At 34.5% G+C, this 24,299-nt stretch overlaps 1 protein-coding gene across 1 annotated transcript in view; it reads left to right on the forward strand.

Annotated features, from left to right (window-relative positions):
* FMN2 (formin 2) overlaps positions 1-24,299 on the forward strand; it is a 325,489-nt gene that overhangs the window by 17,987 nt on the left and 283,203 nt on the right. Inside the window, exon 5 of the mRNA XM_039883627.1 lies at positions 12,041-12,188. Coding sequence (XP_039739561.1) covers positions 12,041-12,188 — 148 coding nt within the window. The remainder of the gene's footprint in view (positions 1-12,040; positions 12,189-24,299) is intronic.

Consider the following 24,299-nt stretch of genomic DNA (forward strand, 5'->3'; position numbering starts at 1 on the left):
ATATGTTTATTTGTATATCCTCCTTGGAAGTGTCTTGCTCATTTTTCTATGAGTTAATTGTATTTTTCTTAGTGACTGTCGCAACTATTAAAGATTTCTTTGTCAGTTAAGCTTTGACTTCCTTCAGATATCTTTTGATAATTACTTTTAACATATTCCAAATTATCAGTCATTTCCTCTGTAGCTAGTGTATTGGATGTCTTGTTTAAGAAGTCTGCCTGTTCCATAAGCAACAGGATATTGTCCTATATTATCATCCAGAGCTGTGTGGTTTCTTCTTTTCTATTTAGATCTATAATCATCCTAGGAAGAAGTTCAGTGTTTATGAGAGAGAGGTCATATTTTGTTATCTCTCTCCAAAGGTAAGAGTCTTCATACGTGGATCCCTGTTCCATTGTGTGTCTGTGTATCGTACACAAATTAGAGTGCTTAATCACTGTTGCGTTGTGTTAAGTCTTAATATCTGGGATAGTAAGTCTTTTTAAAAATTTTTTTTAAAGATTATCTTGCCCATTTTCGGCCCTTTCAATATAAACTTTCTAATCAATTTGCCATATCCAACTAAAACGCACACTTGGGATATTGATTATAATTACATTAATGATTGGTTTGGAGAAAAGTGAAATAACTTGAGACTTCAAATCTACCAATGTGATCAATCTGTTCATATGTATTTAAGTTATTTTTATTTTCTCTCATTGAAGTTTCACAGGTTTGTGCCTAGAGGCCATGCACATTTTTATTCAGCGTTTTCTTAGGTATTTGATTTTTTAGTGCTACTTTAAAAGTATTTTTAAAATTGAGTTATATTTGGCATACGGCATTGTGTAAATTTAAGGCGTACAACATATTGATTTGATACATTTATAATGTGGTATGATTGCATATATTTGTACTAGCTGAAACCTCTATTACATCACATAATTATCATTTCTCCTGGTGGCGGGAAAATTAAAATCTAGCCCCTTATCAAGTTTACTACTTCTCATAGTTTGCAGGTATGTACCTTAAACCGCATGTCCTTTTTTCTCCCACCCTCCAGCCCTTGTGTAACCAGCATCTCATCCTGTTCTTTCAAGTTTGGCTTTTAAAGATTGCACATATAAGTAATATCACATGGTGTTTGTCTTTCTCTGTCTTAGCATAATGTCCTCAAGGTCCATCCATGTTGTATCAAATTACAGGGTTTTCTGTTTCCTCATGGCTGAATAATATTCCGTGTGTGTGTGTGTGTGTGTGTGTGTGATGATATTGTGAGAGAGAGAGAGAGACATCTGTATCCATTCATCTGTTGACAGATGCTTAGGTTGTTTCTGTGTCTTGGCTATTGTGAATAATGATATAATAACTATGAGAGAGCATATATCTCTTTGATATCCTGTTTTCATTTCCTTTGGACATATACCCAGTAGATGGATTATTGGATAACATCATGGTTCTGTTTTTAAATTGACTGAACCAGTTTACATCCCACCAACAGTGCACAAGAGTTCCCCTTTCTTCACATCCTCCCCAACACTTGTTTACTTGACAGGTGTGCAGTGGTACCACACTCTGGTTTTGATTTGCATTTCCCTGATGATTAGTGATGTCGAACATCTTTTCATGGAGCTGGTGGCCATCTGTATGCCTTCTTTGGAAAAATTTCTATTTAGTTTCTCTGCCCATTTTTTACTTTTTTTTTTGGTTACTGTGTTGTATGAGTTAAATTTTAGATGTTAATTCCTCTCTGATACATGGTTTACAAAAATTTTCTCCTATTTCGTAGGCTGCCTTCTCATTTTGTTGATTGTTTCTTTTGCTGTGCACAAGCTGTTATGTTTGACGCTGTTCCACTTGCTGATTTATTTCTTCTGTTTGTGCTTTTGGTGCCTTGTCCAAAAAATCATTGCCAAGACCTATATCTAGGAACTTCTTCCTATGTTTTCTTCTAGGAGTTGTATGGTTTCAGGTCTTACATTTAAGTCTTGGAGTTAATATTTGTGAATGGTGTAAGATAGGGATTCAGTTTAATTTTTCTGCCTGTGGTTATCTAGTTTTCCTAGCGCCATTTGTTGAAGAGACCATCCTCTTAACACATTGGATGTCCCTAGCTGCCTTCTCACACATTAGTATATGTAGGGTTTAATTCTGGGCTCTCTATTCTGTTTCATCGGTGTTTGTATCTATTTTTATATCAGTATCATAAAAGTATTATTTTTAAACATCTTTATAAGTTTACTTTGTGTTTGCCAATGGAGAATACAATTGATTTTTCTATATTGATTTTGTATTTGGCAACCATGCAAAATTTATTATTTCTAGTAATTTATCTGTATTTTTATAAAGACCATGTCATGATGAATAATGGCAGTTTTATTTCTTTAGGCCTCTTATTTGTCTTTTTTTTTTTTTTTTAACAATTTCTAGACTGGATGAGAATAATTGTTAAATAGAAGACAGAGTGACGGGCGTAGCATTGTTCTCTTATCCCCAAACTGAAAAGGACAAACCATCAATGTTTCATCATTTTAAATTGCTCTTTATCAGAGTAAGCAAGTTTTTTTCTATTCTTAGGTTTCTGAGAGTTTGTGTCACGAATGGGAGATATATTTTATCAAATGTTTTTCTGATTATCTCTACAAAGAATACTTTTTTCCTCTTTTATTCCGTTTATATGTAATATTGCATGGATTTAATTTTAAATATTAAGTCTACTTTATTTTCCTGGAATCAACCAAACTTGGTTGTGCTATATCCATTTTTTAATGTACTGCTGAATTCACTTCGCTAGTATTATGTTTTAGATTTTTTCCATCTATGTTCAGGAAGGTTTTTGGCTTGTAATTTTCTTTTCTGACAATGTCTTGTTTGGATTTTCGTACCTCTGTTATGCTGATTTAATAAAATAAGTTGGGGAGATATTCCCTCTTTTTCTATTCTTTAGAATTATTTTTTAAAAGTGGTGTCATTTCTTCCTGAAAGGTTTGGGCAGAATTTGTCCATCTAGCAATGTGAGTCTGAAGTGATTTTGTGATACAGTTATGAAGTTTTTAAATTTCAGTTATTCATACTTTTCATTTTTATTTGCCAATTTTGGTAAGTTACATTTTTAAAAAGAATTTATTCATTTCAGCTAATTCTAAAACATGTTTGATATGAAGTTATTTTAATATATTACTATTTTCTAATGTCTGTAGTATCTGTATAATGTCTTCTTTTTCATTTGTGACATTGGTTAATTGTATCTCTATTTGATTCTATTTGTTAGAGAGTTTCTATTTTATTAGCTTTTTTTAGAAGAATTCCTTTGAAATTATTTTATTAGTAGTTTTATCTATTTCCTTCTCACTTCTTTGGACTAAATTGCTGGAGAATTTTCTCTCCTAAATTACTGAGATGGATATTTAACTTATGGATTTTTTCAGCCTTATTTTCTTTTTAATATATACATTTAAATCTAAAATTTATATCCCGGTAGTTATGGTATATAACATTTTCATTACCATTCATTTAAAAAAAGATTTTTTAATTTTGATTCTGACAGAGAATTGTATTCCTTAATTTTCAACCATATGGAGATTTTCTTTTTTATTGTCGATTTCTAATTTAATTGTATTTTGTTAAGAGAATATATTCATCATTTCCTTATATTGCTATTTGTTGAGATCACTCTACCACCCAATAAGTGCTCGCTTTTCATAAATGTGCTTTTTGTGCTTGAAAAGAACATTTTAGGTTAAATGTTCTAAGTCCATTAGGTAAATTTGCTGATTATGTTGTTCAGAACTTTCATATCTTTGCTGACCTTCTTTTCATCTTAACAGTTCTCAGGAAAGTTATCTCCACCACCTTTGTGACTATGTCCCTTTCTCCTTGTAGCTCTGCCAATTTTTGCTGCATGTACTTTGAGGCCATATTATTAAGTTATACATTTTAGAATTATTTATTTTTCTTATGAGTTAAATTTTTCGATAATACATTGTCTTATTTATTCCTTCAGATGTTTTTTTTGCATTAAAGCTTTCTGATTTGACATTAAGAAAGCTATATTTGCTTTATTTCATTAACATTAACACGCTACGTCTTTTCCCTTTCTAATAATCTTAATCTCATATATATATGTGTGTGTATATATATACATATACATATATATGTGTGTGTGTGTGTACATATATATATATATATATATATATATAGTTATATCTCTTATAAAGAGCATATACTTGGAGTTAATGTTTTATCCAGTCCAACATTCTTTTGTTTTTTATTGAACTATTACTGTCAATTTACATTTAATATAATTGTTAAAATGTTTGAATCTAAACTGTTGTTTTATTATGTGTCTCCTACTTGTTTTATCTGTTCTATATTACTTTTTCGTTTGTTTCTTTTGGATTCATTAAGCATCTTTTTTACTACTTTATTTTTCCTCCTGGTTGTTTGAAGATTATGTACTCTTACCATTTTTCTGGTGACTATCTTTAAAAACAACACAAATCTTTGCTTTATTTTAGTACTTTTACCTGTTTCCAGACAAATTAAACAACCATAAAATTATTTCACTTAATTTATTCCACCTTCATTTCATGTTGTCATTTTATTTTATTTTATTGAATTTGTTGGAGCGACATTGGTTAATAAATTATATAGATTTCAACGTACAATTCAATAATACGTCATCTATATATTACATTTTGTGTTCACCACCCAAAGTCAAATCTCTTTCCATTACCACACATTTGACCCCCTTTATCCTTCTCTACCTGCCCCCGCTTTCATTTTAATTCTCTCTCTCTATTAAACCGCATACAACTTTGATATTATTGTTTATATGCTCAGTCTTTATTTAATCTTTTTTCCTTCTCTTTCTTTCTTCCTATGTCTCTGGGCTTCTATTTGGAATTATTTTCTTTCTGCCTGAGAGCTCCTTTTTTATTTCTCAGTGCAGGTCTACTAGTTGACAAATTCTTTAGGATTTTTTTTTTCTTAAAATAGGGTTCTTTCATTTTTCTTCTTGGAAGATATTTCTATAGGAGTCTAGTTGGCTGTTTCAGGATTTAGAAAGATCACTCGTCTATCTTCTAGCCTCTGATATTAATGACTTCTTTAAAAAATAGTATATTATTGCTTCTTTGAAGGCAATTAATTTTTTGTGGCTACTTTTAAGGTTTTATTTTTAACTCACTTTTTTTTTGTTGTTGTTGTCAAAAGTTTTATTATATGCACCTATGTGTGGGTTTCTATATAGTTTTTCTTCTAGGTTTCATAGGTCTTCTGAAATCGCTGGTTTGCTGCCTTCTCTCATTTTACATTATCAGCTGTGACCTCTCTTCAAATGATGCTTCTCTGTTATTGTCTTCTTTTTCTTCTGGGACTCCGATTATATATAGGTTATAGTTTCTCACTTTATGTTTTATTCTCTTGAATTATTTTCTGTACTTTGACTCTGTGTGCTTTATTCTAGATTTACGCTATTAATCTACTATTAAATACATTTATTGAGTATTTTAATTTGGTTAGTTATCAGTTCTAGAACTTGTCAGTTGGTTTATTGTTTACAGTTTAGCATTGACATTATATTATTTTTTGAACATATTAAATACAGTTATTTAAAAACATGCCAAATAATATCAATATCTGAAGCCCTCGTGTGTTTTCCCTATTGTCTACCTTTCTGTTGATTTTCTTATTATTTTCAATTTGTGTCTCCATGTTTCTAGTTATTTTTTACCCTATGATGTGCAGATTCTACAAGTGAATTGACAATCTTTTTCTAGATAGAATTTGTTTGCTTTTGCCAAGGACCTGGGGCACTAAGATTGAATTATATTCAGGGATTTAGATAATTTTAAGTTGACTTTCAGCCCCAAGAACACCTGGCAACTTCTAATTTACCTTTATTCCCGGTGTGAGTGTCTTTTAGATCTTAATCCAAAGCAAGGGGTATCACTAGATCCAACCTGCTTTGGAGGGCACAATCCTCTATTCCTTTTCCCCTGATAAAGTGCCCTCAGACTCATGGGAATACTAGGAGGAACAAAGAAAAGTGACCCATCAGCCTCTACTTCCCAGGTGTGTGTTCTTCATTGGGTCCTGCCTTGCTAATCCCTTCTTAATTTACACTTTAATACTCTTCTTCCCTTTGCCTTTACTATAAGTATTACCATTTTTCTAGTCCCCAGCAGAAGAGTTGGTTCCAATGATCTTTTCTGTCATTACCATGTGTATTATTTTTACAATGTGCAAAGGATTTACAGCAAGTTACTTTCACGTTTCAACATATTAGGAACAAAATTTCATAGGGCATTTGTGATGTGATCTTAATGGCTCTTGGATATTTGTGCATAACATTTTTGCATATCAATAATTTATTTTCACCTTAGGGAAAACTTACATAAGTAGAATTGCTGGTTCCAAAGAGATCATTTTTTAAAATTCTTTTGATATTCAATTCTCCTCCAGAAAATTTGCACCGATTTGCAATCTCACTGATAGTAATATTAGTGCTTCTTTTGAACATAGCTAAGAAAACACCTCTTTATCTGGTATCCTGAAACATTTTCAAAGACCTCATCTCTTCTTTGGATTCAGTTTTCCTGATGTTACTTTTATTATTCTTTTATATTTGTCATTTTTATATACTGTACTCTTCCAGGTTTATAACTTTTTGCCACTTTTACCATTGACATTCAATATTATACTAGTTTCCAGTGTACAAAACAGTGATTAGACTTTTATATACCTTACGAAGTGATCACCCCTGCAAGTCTAATACCCATCTGACACCATACATAGTTATCATAATATTATTGACTATATTCCCTATGCTGTACTTTATATCCCGTAACTGTTTTTTATAACTGACAATTTGTACTTCATAATCCTTTCACCTTTTCACCCTTTCCCCCAATGTCCCTTCCATCTGAGGTTTATAATTTATTTAAATGTGAACCAGAGATACTTTGGGCAATTGCATTCATGTGTTCTGCTTAGAACTAATTAAATGGCTGTAGTATAGTGTTGTGTCAAGATTATGGCAAAAATATAAATGATAAATGTGAAGGTGATGCAATGAATTAAAATTATATTTTTTATAAAAGCCGTGTACTATGATTACTGCTATAAAAAACATTCAAACAAAGATCAGGAAATAATATATCCAGTGGATGCTTTTGTGTATGGTACTGATTAGTTATTGTTTTCCTTATGTCCTGTACCTCAAGGAAGTTCAATAGGGTTGTGCTATTGTTTTTTTATAATTAAATGATCAATGCAAATTAAAATATTGTGAGAACAATTCAGTCTACTATCAGTACCTTTTATCTAGCCAGTCATCTTATAAAACTTTCAAATGAGTTAAAATGGATAAATAAATGGATCTTCGATTATTTGCCTAATACTAATAATGTGTTTATTGCTACTTTACTGCAAAAAGTGTTTATAATGATGTGTAAGAAAAGTAAGATACCATGAGATAAAAATAGCTATCCATGAAAAAAAAAAAAGACTAAAGAAAAGGAAACAATACTGAAGTGGAACATGAAATGCAGCTAATCAAAAATGTATATTCTGGAACCTTAAAACATGTGGCAGGTGGACCACATACTTATTTTAGATTTTCAAATAGCCAAAACAAAAAGCAAATCTGATCAATACAATGGTACATAAGATTTTTAAAAAAATGCACACATAAATTCAAAATACCATTCAACTGTTTAATTATTCAGGTGAAGCTGTAGAGTTCTAAAAATCAGAACTATATCTTTAAAATCCTCCTACCAAAAATATTGTGATACGAGATGGACATTTTCAGCCATTTTCTTCCAGTGGACCTCGTAGTGTTTCTTTGAGTGTCACATCCGAGCACAATTCAACGGAAGCAAGTCTTGAGGCCAGTATGAGCAGGTGTAGGAAAAAGAGCTCTCTGCTGGCAGCAATAGATTTTATCTATGCATTCTAGGTGTAGATTTTAGAGTATATGTAAAAAAGTGGATGAACTGCTTCCTTTTAGGCATTGTTTTTTACATTTTTCCCCTCAAGGAAACTTTTGATATTTGGTGGAAGTCTGTACTTCCTGGAATATCTGGGTTACAGTTACTGTATTTTACCACTCAAATATGGATCCACTGGCCTTGATAGACACTTGAGTTGGGGCCATGCTGAGAGCTTATTAGGAAGTGGGGAACCCAAACCAAGATTTATTCTCACCTATGGATGGACATCCCATCTCCATTCACTGATGAGTCATAAGAATACCAATGAGAAGGGCAACAGTTTTCTCAGAATGATTTTGATTCTATTTTAATATGCAGACTGATGGGCGATGAAATGTTCTTACAAATAGCACTATCAGAAAAATGTTAGCCTGAGATATTTTAAGGTGATAATCAAACTCTCATCTTGGTTATAAAAATCACAATGAAGTGCTCTTAGAACATCTAACTTTGAACATTATCATTTTCTAGTGGGCCTTCTAAAATAATATATTTGTAGATTGTAGCAGTGAGTTATTTGGGGATTATTGTTTATAATCCAGTTATACAGATGGGGAACTATGTGCTAAAAGTAACATTTTCATTTTTTTTTCCTTTTTTTTTTTTTTTTTAAGATAGTAGTCCCATGGTATATTTATGCCACTTTTAGGTTGTGATTTTAAATCTTATTCTATGCCTTTGTTAGAAAGCCTGTATGTGTTTTCTTTAATAGGAAGAAATAATCTAGTTCAACAAAGTCAAAACAGATCTTAAGAATTAAAGGAGTGGAGTAGTACCATGTGGGAAGCACAGCCTTGTTTTAACCCAAATGCAAAACTGTGATTTGATTTGTTAAAAGACAACTTTTATTAATCTTGACCCTTGTAGTTCCTTATGACCGTGCGTCTATTATATATACATAACAATATCCTGGGGAAAGCCAGGATGTGGGATATGGTTACTGGTAGCAAGGAGCTTATATACACCGCTTGGGAAAATAGCAGATGTATTTCTGAAATGTCAGGTGGAAATACATCAGAGGAAAAGACATTCATGGTTAGTTGAGGAATAGCCACAGGACAATCGTTAATTGAATGCGAAACTTAGTGACAATCTACACAAATGCCAAGAAAATTCTGGAGAATAAAGTTTTGTTCAACTAGCTTCTCATCAGACATCAGAGATTTAATGCTGGTTCTGTAGCGATACTAATGTGTACATATGACAATTCCGAATTCCTCTAAAAAGGATTTTTTTAAATATAAGCAATAATATGTGATTATTCTAATCAAACAGGTATAAAAAATCGAAACAAGTGGTATACATGCTGTGTTATTTTTGAATAACACCAAGTAGGTTTTGTAGCTCTTTTCACATTGTATTGGCTCTTGCCTCATGCCAGCCCTATGAAAAAAGACAAGGGCTGATGTTCTTCCTGGTTTACTGATGAGAATACTGAGTCTCCATACAAGATGTGTTTAGCGTGCAGCACCGGTTATATCCTAGGAGTTTTGTTTACTCCATATTTTTCTTTGTACCGTATAATTGCCAATAGGTTTAGATATACCAGATAAGTTGATAACTTTGTTTATATAATGCCCAGAAAGTACCCTTTTCATACTTTGTTAAGCAAATGAAGAAAATGAGTGTACCAGCTATGGCTACTGCTCGTGTTGACAAACCATCTATTTTCTTATATCTTTTTTATCTGACAAATGTGTTCATTCAGTAGACATTAAGTGGCTTTAAGTGGCCTTCTTAACCTTGTCAATTGCTAGGGGAGATTTACAGGACCTGTGCACACACACACTTGACGTGCTGAAGGAGTTTCAGTTGATTTGAGGAAAGACGATATACATTGAGGAAAGCGTTAAATCGCCATTTCAGATGTTATACCATTGTCAAAACAAGGGATGGTAGACATGCTGTGTCAGTGTTCTGATTCCAAAGTGGTCCAGGCAAGGTGAGGCTCCAATTGGACTTTTACTAATTGATGAGATTTCATGCATGGGGAGCATTAGGAAGGGCATTCTCGTAGAGTGGAGCTCGATTTAGGACATGTAGAAAGGTGAATTTGTCAGGGTGGATGGGAGAAATATAGAAACACTTAAATGATACTCAGATTGAAGAGTTGGCCTTTGTTTTTAGGCATAACGAGCCATGAAAGAAATCTGTGTTTTGCTTAGTTTCTGCTGGTGGAACCACGAGAAGGAGAGGTTTTGTGATTACCATCACAGCTCTGTATCACGATCCAGGGGTTCAGCTGGAAGGCTGATTGAACTTTCGTTTGTTTATCTGTGATTTTATAATGTGCTTTTATTATCCTTTGTATTTCGGCAAATGATGAAATCCTAAGTGAAATCCTTATCCCCCTGGCTCCGGATGCCACCTCTATTATGTGGAGCAAACCAAGTCTGAAGCTTCCTGGGTTTGTTCCTGGGACCGTGAAGCTCTCTGGCAAGAGTCCCTTATCAGGGAACATAGAGCTCGCTACCCCGGCAGGCGCTTGATTACACCATATGTGAAAGTTTCATGGGATACAGACACAAAGGATGGAGCAAGATTCTGTGTCCAATAGTTGGCAACAGGCAAGGACACATTTTCCTAAACCACTGTCTCAGTGCAGCTCTGTTAGGGCATCAAGCCTCAATACCATCCCTTGCCCTAGTCTTACCTCGTTCTCGTAAGTTTGAGGCTATTCTCTGATGTTTTGCTAATTCACATATATTGAATTCCTTCAGTTTCATCAATGAGAATTCATTTCTAACATCACGTTAATTAAACAAACCACTAATTTCACCAATAAAACGCTATTTCTGCTCTTCAGTATTCTAAATAGCAAAGGGTCTGATGTTCATCAGGATATGAATAGTTGAAAGAGCTATGAATAATTTGAGGTAGAGTAAGATAGTAAGAGATTCGAAATGTTTGGCCAGGTCTTAAATATGACCCTTTCTGATACAATACTAGCTGACCCCAGGAATGTTAATTCTCAAGGCCAGTGGCTGTCCCTAAAGGGAAAGCTTAAATTAACTGTTGTATCCATTTTATCTTACTGTTGGTGCTGAAGAATATTTTATGAATGCTTTGATTGATTAACTTACAGACACAGTGATGCCTGTTCATTGGTAAACTCAGTTTCCTTTATAATCTAGACACAGTGATTATAGTATATTTTTTTGTTTGCCCTTCACTGCTACTATACTCTCTTTGCTTTACTTTATGTTCATCCAAAGGTTTAGAGAAATAAATATACCTGTAAGTAAGGAAAATATCACAAAGAAAACCTAAGGTGTGCATATATCGAGAGCATACATCTTAAAAGTTTAAACATGTTACTGTGAAATCCTAATGAGCATGTCCAAGGTGTTTATAGGCTTCAAAATGGGCTTCTTTTGGTTGAGATTTCTTTCCGCTTTTCTCCTTATCACTAGGTGTAGTTATGAGGCTTCTCATTCTGCCCGAGTTTTATGGGTCTGCAGCTAGGCAGAGCTCTCTTTGCCAGAAAATCCCTGTCCAGTCCTTTCATTCTTGGCAGGCTCATTTACTTTTTTATGGTTTCTCTGCCAAATAGTTCCCAACCTGGACCTAACATAAGTCGTTTTTCCTGGGTCTCTGCCGTTAAAGGCAAGGGAGCTATTCTGTCTTATGTTGGCCAAGTACAGCCTGTCCTTTGACTTTGCCTCAAGTGTTTAAAGAGATTTTCAAGGGACCTCATATTTAAATGTATTAAAGATGCTGGTTCAGGGAGTTCTATTAAGTGTCTAGATTTTCTGATTTTATAATCCCCTGCAGGCCTTCAGGGCATCTCTATTGTCGAGGAAACTTAGATTTTACTATAGAAAATAAGTTAAGACAAGTATGGTTAAAAAATGAAATGATTGTGTGAAAGAATGTTTATGTTATGAATCTACATTGAATAGGATAAAATGCTGTTTTAATATTTTACATATATGCAAATATATATATATATATATACATACCCCACATGGATATTTTTGTTAGAAATGATGTTACAATATATCAGTGAATAAGACTTCATTTCTTCATGATTGAAGTAATAGTTTAATTTTTTTTTTAAATAGCACGATCAGCTTTATACCTGGGCTGCAGTTAGTCAACCCACACACTCACTGGATTACAAAGAAGGGCAGTTTCCCAGGCGAGTCTCATCGGTTTGGCCATCATCTAATTCTCCTGATGAAGAACACAGGGCCAAGGATGCTGAGACAGGTAGGCCCCCGGGAACAGTGAGTGTTCTGAAAGCATGTAACATAAAGTATCTGTGCTGTGCTTACTGGGTAGTGAGTTTGCATTTCTCTTCAAGGCATTTCTTAGAGTGTAATCTATAGCTAACAGGTAAAAATCACTGGAAGGCTTGTTAAATTGAAAATTCTTTTGTGCCACTGTTAATGCTACTGAGTTGGAATTTTGGGGAATGAGATGCTGGAGTTGTCCGATTATTGTTATGTATACAAAGTTTGATAACCACTGCTTCAGGCGTCCAGCTGTAGCGGCCGCCTGAGTCTGAAGCACCATATCTTGTGTGGGCGAAGGGAGCTAGCTCCAAAGGGCAATTTCTTGTCTACTGCCTTTCTTCCCTTACTGCTTTCTTTGTGCTTTCTTAATCCTTTTCTTTACTTTCGGAGGTAAGGGGGAGAGGCGAGATAGAGATATATATTTTGCTAAATCTCAATTTTAAGTAATCTTTAATAATTTTATAGTGTTCAGATGTAATATTTATTTTTCTTTAAAACTTTTTTTTTTCTCTTTGTGCCTTTTGTTGTCTTAAAATAGTTTGTGTTTTTGGCTGGGAAGATAGTATGAGATTAACATCAGCTTCACACAGAGCCCAAAGCTAGGAAAGCACTATATAATTGTTATATAAAATTAAAAATCATATTTGGGTAAAACTGTTTTATTGGATACGGTTGATTTATTCCTTATTTTTTTTTCATTTTAGCATAATCAATTCCTAACATCTTCCTGGTAGACCGAACAGGAGTATTGACTTCTGATCTATAATGCAGAGTAAATAAAAGGGCATTATTACTATTCAGAAATGTCTCACCGAATTCTTCTAAATGGTGGCATGGGTGTTAGAGTTAAGAATTTTGATCTTGTTTTCCTCCCATTGATTTATATAGAGAAAGATAGTCATAAACTTAATTTGGACTTGTGATAAAATAGTGTAAGATAAGGGGATGGAGCTTGCAAGGTTCCAGTCAAGATTGTGGAGTAGGTAAACACTGTGCTTGCCTCCTCTCATAACCAAATTAAAATTACAACTAAATTAAAGAGCAAAAAACCTGGAGAACCATATGAAGACTAGCTGAACAGAAGTCCTGCAACTAAGGATATAAAGAAGCAATGTAGAGACTGTGAAGAGAGGTGGAGATGTGAAACATGCTGGCCCCACACACACATGTGATGGTTTAGCATCAAGAGGGATACTCAGCTGCAGAGGTCCCTTTGGACGAGTGAGGGGTCCCAGCCCACACCAAGCTCCCTAGCACAGAGCAACAGTGCCAAGAAGAGGAGCCCCTACAACATCTGACTATGAAAACTGCTGGGGATTCCGTCTGTTAGGGTGAGACAGAAGGCTGCTAGAAATGCAGGTGGTCTCTTAAAGGGCCCATGCACAGACTCTTTCTCTCAGGCGCTCGCCTTGGGCTCCAGTAGAGGGACAGTGGCTCGTGAGGTGCCATAGACATAAGGGAAAGATTCAGATGTGTGGCTTAAAGGTGAAGGCTAGAAGAACAGCCTCCATTGTCCCTGCATTGAACCTTCTTCCTGTGCGGCCGGTGAGTGGCTGCCATTTTCCTGTGTTGAACACTTCCCCCATGTGGCCAAATCTGAATGTTCATTGGCCTTCTGAACACAACTTGGTGACTTCCTGAGATCCCAACTCACCCAAGTCACATGCCACCCAAAACTTTTTCAGCAGCTGAGCCTTATAGGCAGCTGGCAGGTGGTGGCAGGCTTCAGTGTGCCCTGGGCCTTTTGTTGAGATGCCCCGGGTCTGGTACTGGTGGCAGCCTGCCCCTGGTTGCAGCGTGGCCTCTCCCATTTGCCTCTATGTCTAGCAAAGTAAGCCAACAATTGTGGATCACTTTATAGCTCCTACTGGATAGCCCCAGGCTAATCAATGACAGTGGTTGAACTTGGCTTGCCTGGGAGCCTCTCCCAAGGGGCACCTGGTGGCCAGCTTCAGACCATATAAGAGTACCATGCAATTAGTCACACAAGTATCACACCCAAAGAGTGATCTCAGTAGGCACCAGAGCCCACTGGGACAAATCTTGCTCTGTGGAGTCATCCTCCACACAGCAAGTCATAAGCTATGGTCATGGCCAGTCCTCATGGTCAGCCAGCCTGTGAGTCGATCTCACCTACTCAAGTGCCTACAGCAGTCAAGGCTCAATTACAAAAGGATGGCACACACAATTGACACAAGGAACACTGCCGGAACACTGGCTTAGGTGACCAGGGACACTGTGCCACTGGGCCCCACAAAACATGTACTACTTAAGGCCACCCTATCAAGATTGAGAGACAGAGCAGATCTACCTAATACATAGAAACAAACATTGGGAAGCAGCCTAAATGAGAGGACAAAGAAACATGTCTCAAATGAAAGAACAGGAAAAAACTCTGGAAAAAGAACTAAATGAAATGGAGTCAAGCAATCTACTGGATACAGAGTTCAAAAGACTGGTTATAAAGATGCTCAAGGAACTAGGTGAGAACTTCAACAAAGAGAGAATATGTATTAAAAAGGAAATAGAAACAAACAAAAAGAATCAGAAATGAAGAAAACAATGATTGCAATGCAAGATATACTTGAAGAAATCAGCAGCAGATTAGACGAAGCAGAGGGTGAAATCAGATACTTAGAAGGAAAGATAGCAGAAAACACTCAACTTGGAATGGCAAAAAGAAAAGAGAAAAGAAAATGAGGATAGTTTAAGGGTCATATGGGACAATGTCAAGCATAGCAACATTCACATCATATGGATACCAGAAGGAGAAGAGAGAGAGCGTGGATTGAAAACCTGTTTGAAGAAATAATGACAGAAAACTTTGATATCCTGGTGAAAAGAAACAAAAAAATAGACATACAAGCCTAGGAAGCCAGAGAGTACCAAACAAGATGAACCTAAAAAGGCCCACATCAAGACACATCGTAATTAAAATGACAAAGATTAAAGACAGAGAAAATCTTAAAAGCAACAAGAGAAAAGCAATTAGTTACCTACAATGAAGAGCCAAGAGAGATCTGTTAAGACTGTTAGCTGATTTCTGAACAGAAACTTTGCAGGGCAGGAGGGATTGGCAGGAAATATTCAAAGTGATAAAAAGCAAGGACCTACAACCAAGATTATGCTACTCAACAAGACTATCATTTAAAATTGAAGGAGAAATATAGAGCTTCCCAGATAAGAAAAAGCTAAAGAAGTTCATCTCCACCAAACCAGTATTTCAAGTAATGTTAAAGGGACTTCTTTAAGATGAAGAAGAAGAGCAAAGTAAAAAAAATATATATGAATAATATATCCAAAAAGAACTTTTTGGTAGCAATATCAAAGAGTTTATTGCTTATGTTTTCTTCTAGAAGTTATATGGTTTTGGGTATCACATTTAAGTCTTTAATCAATTTTGAGCCTATTCTTCTATATGGTGTAAGAATGTGGTCCAGTTTCTTTTTTTTTTCTTTTTGTATGTATCTGTCCAATTTTTCCAGCACCATTTATTGAAGAGACTGTCTTTACCCCATTGTACAGTCTTGCTTCCTTTGTCATATATTAAGTGAGCGTTTGGGCATAGAAGGGTTAGAAAAGTACAAATTAGTAGTTGCTAGATGGTCATGGGGATGGAGAGCATGTCATAGGGAATGCAGTTAGCATTAACATAATGGCTAGGTGGAGAGCAAGAGGAGAGAAAGAGCAGTTAGGGGGATCATTTTATAAACTATATAAATGTCTAACCAATGTACTGTTTGCTTGAAACTAATAAAATAAAATTTTAACGATATGAATAATAAAGTAGCAGTAACTATGTTCCTATCAATAATCAATTAAAATGTAAATGGATTAAATGCTCCAATCAAAAGACATAGGATTTCTGAATGGATAAGAAAACAAGACACATACATATGCTGTCTATAAGAGATGCACTTCAGACTGAAAGACATATAGACTGAAATGGATGGAAAAAGATATTTTATGCAAATAGAAACAACAACAACAAAAAAGCTGGGGTAGCGATACTTACGCCAGACCAAATAGACTTTAAACAAGGCTATAATAAGAGACACTGAAGGATATTTCATAATTATAAAGGGATCAGTCCAACAAGAGGATATAATCCTTGTGAACATTTATGCACCCAATATAGGAGCACATAAATATATAAAGCAAATATTGATTGGTATAAAGGGAGAGAGCAATAGCAACACAATAATTTAAAAGTAATTTAACACCTCATCGACACCAATGGACAGATCTTCCAGACAGAAATCAACAAAAAAATAGTGACCTTAAATGACACATTAGACCAGATGGGTTTAATTGCTATTTTTAGAGTATTTTATGCTAAAAGAGCAGAATATACATTCTTTTAAGCACACGCAGAACATTTTCCAAGAAAGACCATGTTAGGTCACAAAACAAGTCTGAATAAATTTAAGTAGATTGAAATCATATCAAGTGTCTTTTCTGACCATAATGGTATGAAACTAGCAATCAATTACAAGAAAAATAACGGAAAAATACACAAACACATGGAGGCCAAATAATATGCTCCTAAACAATGAATGGGTTAACAATGAGATCAAGGAGATTAAAAGGTACCCTGAGAAAAATGAAAATGAAAACACAATGCCCCAAAATCTGTAAGACACAGTGAAAGCAATCCTAAGAGGGAAATTTATAGTACTACAGGCCAACCTCAAAAAAAAAAACAAGAAAAACCTCAAATAAACAGTCTAACCTTACACTTGAAAGAACTAGAAAAAGAACAGTAAACAAAGCCCAAAGTGAATAGAAGGAAGGAAATAATAAAGATCAGAGCTGAAATAAACTAGAATCTTAAAAAAAACATACAAAAGATCAATGAAACCAATAGTCAGTTCTTTGAAAAAATAAAGAAAATTGTTAAACCTTTAACCAGACTAATCAAGAAAAAAAAAGAGAGAGGAACCAATTAAATAGAAATTATACGGGAGAAATGACAACTGACACCACAGAAATACAAAAGATTATAAAAAAAAACAATGAACAGTTATATGCCAACAAATTGGACAGTCTCGAAGAAATGGATAAATCCCTAGAAACATACAATCTTCTAAGACTGAATGAAGAAGAAACAGAAAATCTGAACAGACTGATTACTACTAATGAAATTGAATCAGTAATCAAAAAACTCCCACAAACAGCAGTTTTAATTATAAGGCATTGAGAAAGAAATTGAAAATAGGGATAAATGGAAGCATATACTGTGCTCATGGATAGGAAGAATTAAAATGTCCATATTACTCAAAGCGATGTATAGGTTCAATGCAATCTCCATCAAAATACCAATGGCATTTTTCACAGAACTAGAACAAATTATCTTAGAATTTATATGGGACCATGAAAGCCCCTAAATAGCCACAGCAAACTAGAGAAAGAAGAACAAAGTTGGAGGTATCACACTACCTGTTATCAAAGTATACTACAAAGCTATATCATGCTAATAGCATAAAAACAGACACATAGATCAATGGAACAGAATAGAGAGCCAAGAAATAAATCCATACCTCTATTAGGGTCATTTAATCTATGACAAAGGAGGCTAGAATGTACAATAGGGTAGACAATCTATTAAATAGTGTTGGGAAAACTGGACAGATACTTGCAAAAAAATGAAATATGACCTCTTTCTTACATCATATCCAAAAATAAACTCAAAATGTATTAGAGACTTAAATGTAAGACCTAAAACCATAAAACTTTTAGAAGCAAGCAGGCAATGAACTCTCTGACATTGCTCTTAGTAATATTTTTTTCTAATATATTTCCTGGGACAAGGGAAATGATAGAAAACATAAGCAAATGGAAGTACACAAAACTAAAAAGTTTTTGCACAGCAAAGTAAATCATCAACAAAATAGAAAGAAAACCTACTGAAAGGGAGAAGATATTTGCAATGATACATCTGTTAAGGGGTTATTATCCAAAATTTATAGTGAACTCATACACCAAACAAGTAAACAATGCAATTAAAAAATGGGCAAAGGACCCAAATAGACATTTCTCCAAGGAGGACATACAGATGGCCAGTACACATATGAAAATGTGCTTAACATCACTAATCATCAGAGAAATGCAGATTAAAACCACAATGAGATATCACCTCACACCTATCAGATTGGCTATCATCAATAAATCAACCAAAAAGAAAAACAAAACAGTATTGGTGAGGATGTGGAGAAAAAAGAATCCTTGTGCACTATTGTTTGGATTGCAGATTGTGCCTCCACTATGGAAAGCTGTTTGCAGCTTCCTCAAAAAATTAAAAATGGAACTACCTTGTGATCCAGCTACTGCATTTCTGAGCATTTGACTGAAGAAATCCAAATACTAATTTGATAAAAATACATACACTCCTTTGTTCACTGCAGCCCTTTTTGCAATAGCTAAGATATGGAAGCAACGTAAGTACCCATCAATACGTGATTGGGTAAAGAAGTGGTACATATATACAATGGAATATTACTCTGCCACAAAAATGAATGAAATCTTACCTTTTTCAGCAACATAGTTGGACCTAGAGGGTATTATGCTAATTGAAAAAAGTCAGAGAATGACAAATACCATTTGATCTCACTTATATGCGGAATCTAAAGAATAAAATAAATGAACAAACAAAACAGAAACAGACACATAGATACGGAGAACAAACTGATGGTTGACAGAAGGCAGGGGGTTTTGGTGCTGCATGAAAAACATGAAGGGATTAAGAAGTACAAATTGGTAGTTGTAAAATAGTCATGGGGATGCGAAGTATGGCATAGGGAATATAGTCAATAATATTGTAATAACAATGTCTAGTGCCAGATGGGAGCTAGTCGGAGGGATCACTTTGTAAATTATATAAATGATGTAAATGGTTTACCACTATGCTGTACACCTGAAACTAAAGCTACCTTAGGCAAGTTTCCTTATTTCTGTACTCAGTTTCTTCATTTGTAAATTGGTGATCAAGAATAACATCTACTGCATAGGGCTATTTTGAGAATCATATGAGTTAATGTATGTTAGAGTATAGAATTAGCATTCAGAATGCAGTGTCTGGCTAGGTATGTGTTTACTGCTGTTATTGTAATTATTACCATTATCATGTGTATCTTCCTCCTTAGTTCTTTTTAAAACCAACAATGACCCACAGCGTCAACAATTTATTCTGGGCCTCTGCCCGAAGGTCTGCAAAGGGAGCCTGGCACTCGTAACATCCTGTTTTTATCCCCACCTGTGGAGGAATGCATTTGCCTCTTTCTTTGTCCCGAGGCTCTGAATGGAGGCCCACACCCAAATGCACTGTTCCCCTTTAGATGTCCAGTGGTTTTGAAACACTGCTTAGTATTATTCACTTGCAGAACTCTACTTCCTGAAATGAACAGTAAGAGGTAGGATGTACCAAACGTAGTTTCACGTAGGGCTCTGTGTGTTTCGTGCCACACAGTCCAGTTGATCAAGGGCCATGGTAAATTTCTCCAATGTAACACTCTTCAGAGATGAGGGGATTCTAACATAACACCTGAAAATAAAGGTAACACATAAAAGCATGTTTAGTTTTAAAAGGAAAAGCATAGAACTGAAGGTATCGATTCTATTCAATACACCGTTTTATTTCTTTATGTTAAAAATTACTTACTGGTAGGAAGTAGCTAGGTGTTGTTTTATAGTCGTTTGCCATGTAACAATGTTTCAATCCCTGAGGGACTGCGTTATGACAGTGGACACATAAGATGATAATGGGGCTGAAAATTTCCTGTCATATGGTGATGTCATCTTTCTCATGATGTACTGCACTACATTACTTGTGTTTGTGGTGATGCTGGTGGAATGTCACCTAATGCCCTGCCTGTCGTACAAGTGTACAGTGCATGCAAGTATGTACAGTACATCATGCTTGATGGTAATAAATGACTGTCACTGGCTTATATGTTTACTATCATTCTTTTTGTCCTTATTTAATTTTATGTATTTGTTTTTTATTAATTTTATAGGGATAACATTTGTTAATAACATTATATACATTTTAGGTTTACGACTTTATAATACGACTGTATACTCTGTGTGTGTTCACCACCTGAAGTCTAGCCTTTTTTCGTCACCATATATTTGACCCCCTTTACGCATTTCATCCTCTCCCCACTTCCCTTCACCCTTGTTAACAGTCATTCTGTTGTCTGTCTGTATATTTGTTTTTTTGTTTGTTTGTTCATTTGTTGATTTTTGTTTTATATCCCACTTATGAGTGAAATTATACAGTTCTTATCCTTTTCCATCAGACTTATTTCACTTAGCATGATACTCACAAGATCCATCCATGTTGTCGAAAATGACAATACTTCACATTTTTATGGTTGAGTAGTGTTTCATTGTATATATGCACTGCATTTTATCCAGCCATTCATTGAAGTACACTTGAGTTGTTTCCATTCTTTTGGCTGTTTAAATGATGTTTAAATCAACATAGGGGTACATGTATCTTTATGAATACGTGTTTTCAGATTTTGCGAGTAGATACTCCGAAGATGGATTGCTGGGTCATATGGTAGCTCTAGTCTCAGTTTTTTGAGGAATCTCCATACTGTTTTCCATAGTGGCTGCACCAGTTTACATTCCCACCAGCAGTGTGTGAGGGTTCCCCTTTCTGCACATCCTCTCCGACATTTGTTATTTCTTGTCCTGTTGATGATAGCCATTCAGACAGATTTGAGGTGGTATCTCATGGTTTTGATTTGCATTTCCCTAATAGCTAGTGAAATTGAGCATCTTTTCATGTATCTATTGGGTATGTGTATGTCTTCCTTGGAAAATTGTTTATTCGTGTCCTTCACCAATTCTTTAATTGAATTGGACGTTTTTGTTGTTGTTGAGTTGTATGAGTTCTTTACACATTTTGGATATTAACCTTTTAACAGAGGTATTATTTCTAAATATATTCTCTCATTTGGTTAGTTGCCTTTTTGTTTTGCTGATGGTTTCTTTTTATTTATTTGTGTGTGTGTGTATGTCTTTTTTATTATGGTGACATTAATTAACAAAATCCAATAAGTTTGAAGTGTACATTTCAACAGTAAGCCATATATATATTGCACTGTGTGTTCACTGCCCATACTTAGAGTTCTTGCTGTTGTCACATATTTGACCCCTTTTAATCCATCTACTCCCCGCCCCCACCTTCTGGTAAATACTAGTCTATTGTCCATGTCCATGAGTCTCTGTTCGTTTGTTGTGTTTGTTTTTTGCTTTTAGATTTATATCCCACATATAAGTGATATCATGTGGTTTTCACCTTTTTCTGCCCGGCTTATTTCACTTAGTATGATTATTTCAAGGTCTATCCATGTTATTGCAAATGGCAGTATTTCATCTCTCCTTATAGTTGAATAATATTCCACTGTATATATGTACCCCATCTTCATTATGATTATCTATATAGAAAACCCTGAAGACTCCACAAGAACACTACTAGAAGTAATAAACAAATACAGTAAAGTTTCAGGATATAAAATCAATGTTCAAAAATCTATAGCATTCCTATACTCTAATGATGAATTATCAGAAAAAGAGAAATAAAAAAAAAAAACACCAATTCCTTTTGCAATTGCAACAAAGAGAATAAAATACCTAGGAATAAACCTAATGAAATGTGAAGGACTTATATGATGAAAACTGTAAGACCCTTTTTAAAAAAATTGAAGAAGACACAAAGAAATGGAAAGATATTCCATGTTCTTGGAATGGAAGAATAAACATAGTTAAAATGACCTTGTTACCTAAAGCATTATACAGATAATGCAGTCCCCATCAAAATCCCATCAGCACCTTTTAAAGAAATAGAACAAAAAATCATCAGATTTGTATTGAAACACAAAAGACTTTGAATTGCCAAAGCCACTTTGAGAAAAAAAGAATAAGGCTAGAGGTATCACTTTCCTGGACTTCAAATTATACTACAAAGTGACGCTAATCAAAACAGCATGCTACTGGCAGAAAAACGGACACACTGACCAATGGAACAGAACGGAGAATCCAGAAGTAAACCCCTGTTTATATGGGCAGGTTATTTTTGACAAAGAAGCCAAAAACGTATAAAACAGAAAGGAAAGCCTCTTTGTAAATGGTGCTGGGAAAACTGGAAAGCCACCTGCAAAACTATGAAACTAGGCCGATGGTTTCTTTTGCTGTGCAGAAGCTTTTTAGTTTGAGGTAGTCCCATTCATTTATTTTTCCTTTTACTTTTCTTGCTTTTGTAGTTAGGTTCATAAAATCTTCTTTAAGACTCAGGTCCATATGTTTGCTACTTATGTTTTCTTTTATGAATTTTGTTGTTTTCAGTTTTAAGTCTTTAATTCAAGTCTTTAATTCATTTTGAGTTAAGTTTTGCGTATGGTATAAGATAGCAGTCTAGTTTCATTTTTTTTTTTTTTTTTTTGCACATGGCGTTCTGGTTTTCCCAGCACCATTTAATGAAGAGAATTTCCTTTCTGCATTGTATGTTTTTGACCCTTTTGTTGAAAATTAGTTATTCATATGTGGATTTATTTCTGGACTTTCAATTCTGTTCCATTGGTCTCTGTGTCTGTTTTTATGCCAATAATATACTGTTTTGATTACTGTAGCTTTTGTAGTTTGATGTCAGGAAGTATGATATCTCTGGCTTTGTTATTTTCTTCTCAGATTGCTTTGGCTATTCAGGGTCTTTTGTGGTTCCATACAAATTTGAGGATTTTTTTCTTCTATTTCTGTGAAAATTGGGATTTTGATACATATCGCATTGAATCTGTAGATTGCTTTAGATTTATCATATATGGCTTATATTATGTTGAGGTACTTTCCTTCTATGTCCATTTTATTGAATGTTTTAATCATCAATGAATGTCACATCTTATCAAATGCTTTTTATGCATCTATTGATATGATCACATCATTTTATCTTTTGTCTTCTTAATGTGGCATATCCTATTGCTTGATATTCATATATAGTACTATCTTTGAATCTCTGGGATGAACCCTACTTGATCATGATGCATTATTCTTTTAAACATATTTTTGTATTTGATTCATTAGTATTTTGTTTAGGATTTTTGCATCTATGTTCATCAAGGATATTGACCTAACAGAGAGAGAGAGAGAGAGAGAGAGAGAGAGAGAGAGAGAGAGAGAGAGAGAGTGTGTGTGTGTGTGTGTGTGTGTGTGTGTGTGTGTGTGTGTGTGTGTGTGTGTGTTGTGGCTTTGCCAGGTTTAGGTATCAGGGAATGTTGACCTCATAAAATGAGTTGGAAAGTATTTCTTCCTCTTATCTTTTTGGAGGAGGTTGAGAATGATTCACACTAAATTCTCTTTAATGTTTGGTAGAATTCACCAGGAAGCCATCTGGTCCGCGACTTTTGTTTTTTGGGAGGTTTTTGTTGCCTTTCAATTTCCTTACTGTTGATTGGTCTATTTAGGTTTTCAATTTTTCATGGTTCAGTCTAGAAAGGTTGTATATCTTTAAGAAGTTTTCAATTGTTTCTAGATTATCAAATTTGATGCCATATAGACTTTCATAGTATTCTTATATCATCCTTTGTATTTCTTTGATATCGGTTGCCACTTCTCTTTCAATTATGATTTCATTTATTCGAGTCTTTTCTCTTTTTTCCTTCGTGAGTCTAACCAGAGATTTTTCAAATTTAAAAATATATTTTCGAGAACCAGCTCATTGTTTCATTTTTTCTATTGACTTTTTGTTCTCTGTTATTTATTTCCACTCATTTTTATTATTTCCTTTCTTCTACTGACTTTGGGCTTTATTTGTTCTTCTTTTTGTAGTTCTTTAAGATGTAATGTTAGATTGTTCATTTGTAGTTTTTCTTTTTTCTTAAGGTAGGCCTGTAATGTTTTAAGATTCTTCCTCGGAACTCCTTTACTACATCCCACAAATTTTGGTATATTTTCATTTTCATTCATCTCTGTGTATCCTTTGACCTCTTTTTTATTTCTCCTTTGACCAAATAATCATTCAGTGGCATGTTTAATTTCTTCATATGTGTGGTTATTCTAGTGTTCTTCTTGTAATTAATTACAT

The sequence above is a fragment of the Pteropus medius genome, unplaced genomic scaffold (assembly GCF_902729225.1).
Source record: "Pteropus medius unplaced genomic scaffold, Ma_sr-lr_union100, whole genome shotgun sequence".
NCBI classification, from domain to species: Eukaryota; Metazoa; Chordata; class Mammalia; order Chiroptera; family Pteropodidae; genus Pteropus; species Pteropus medius.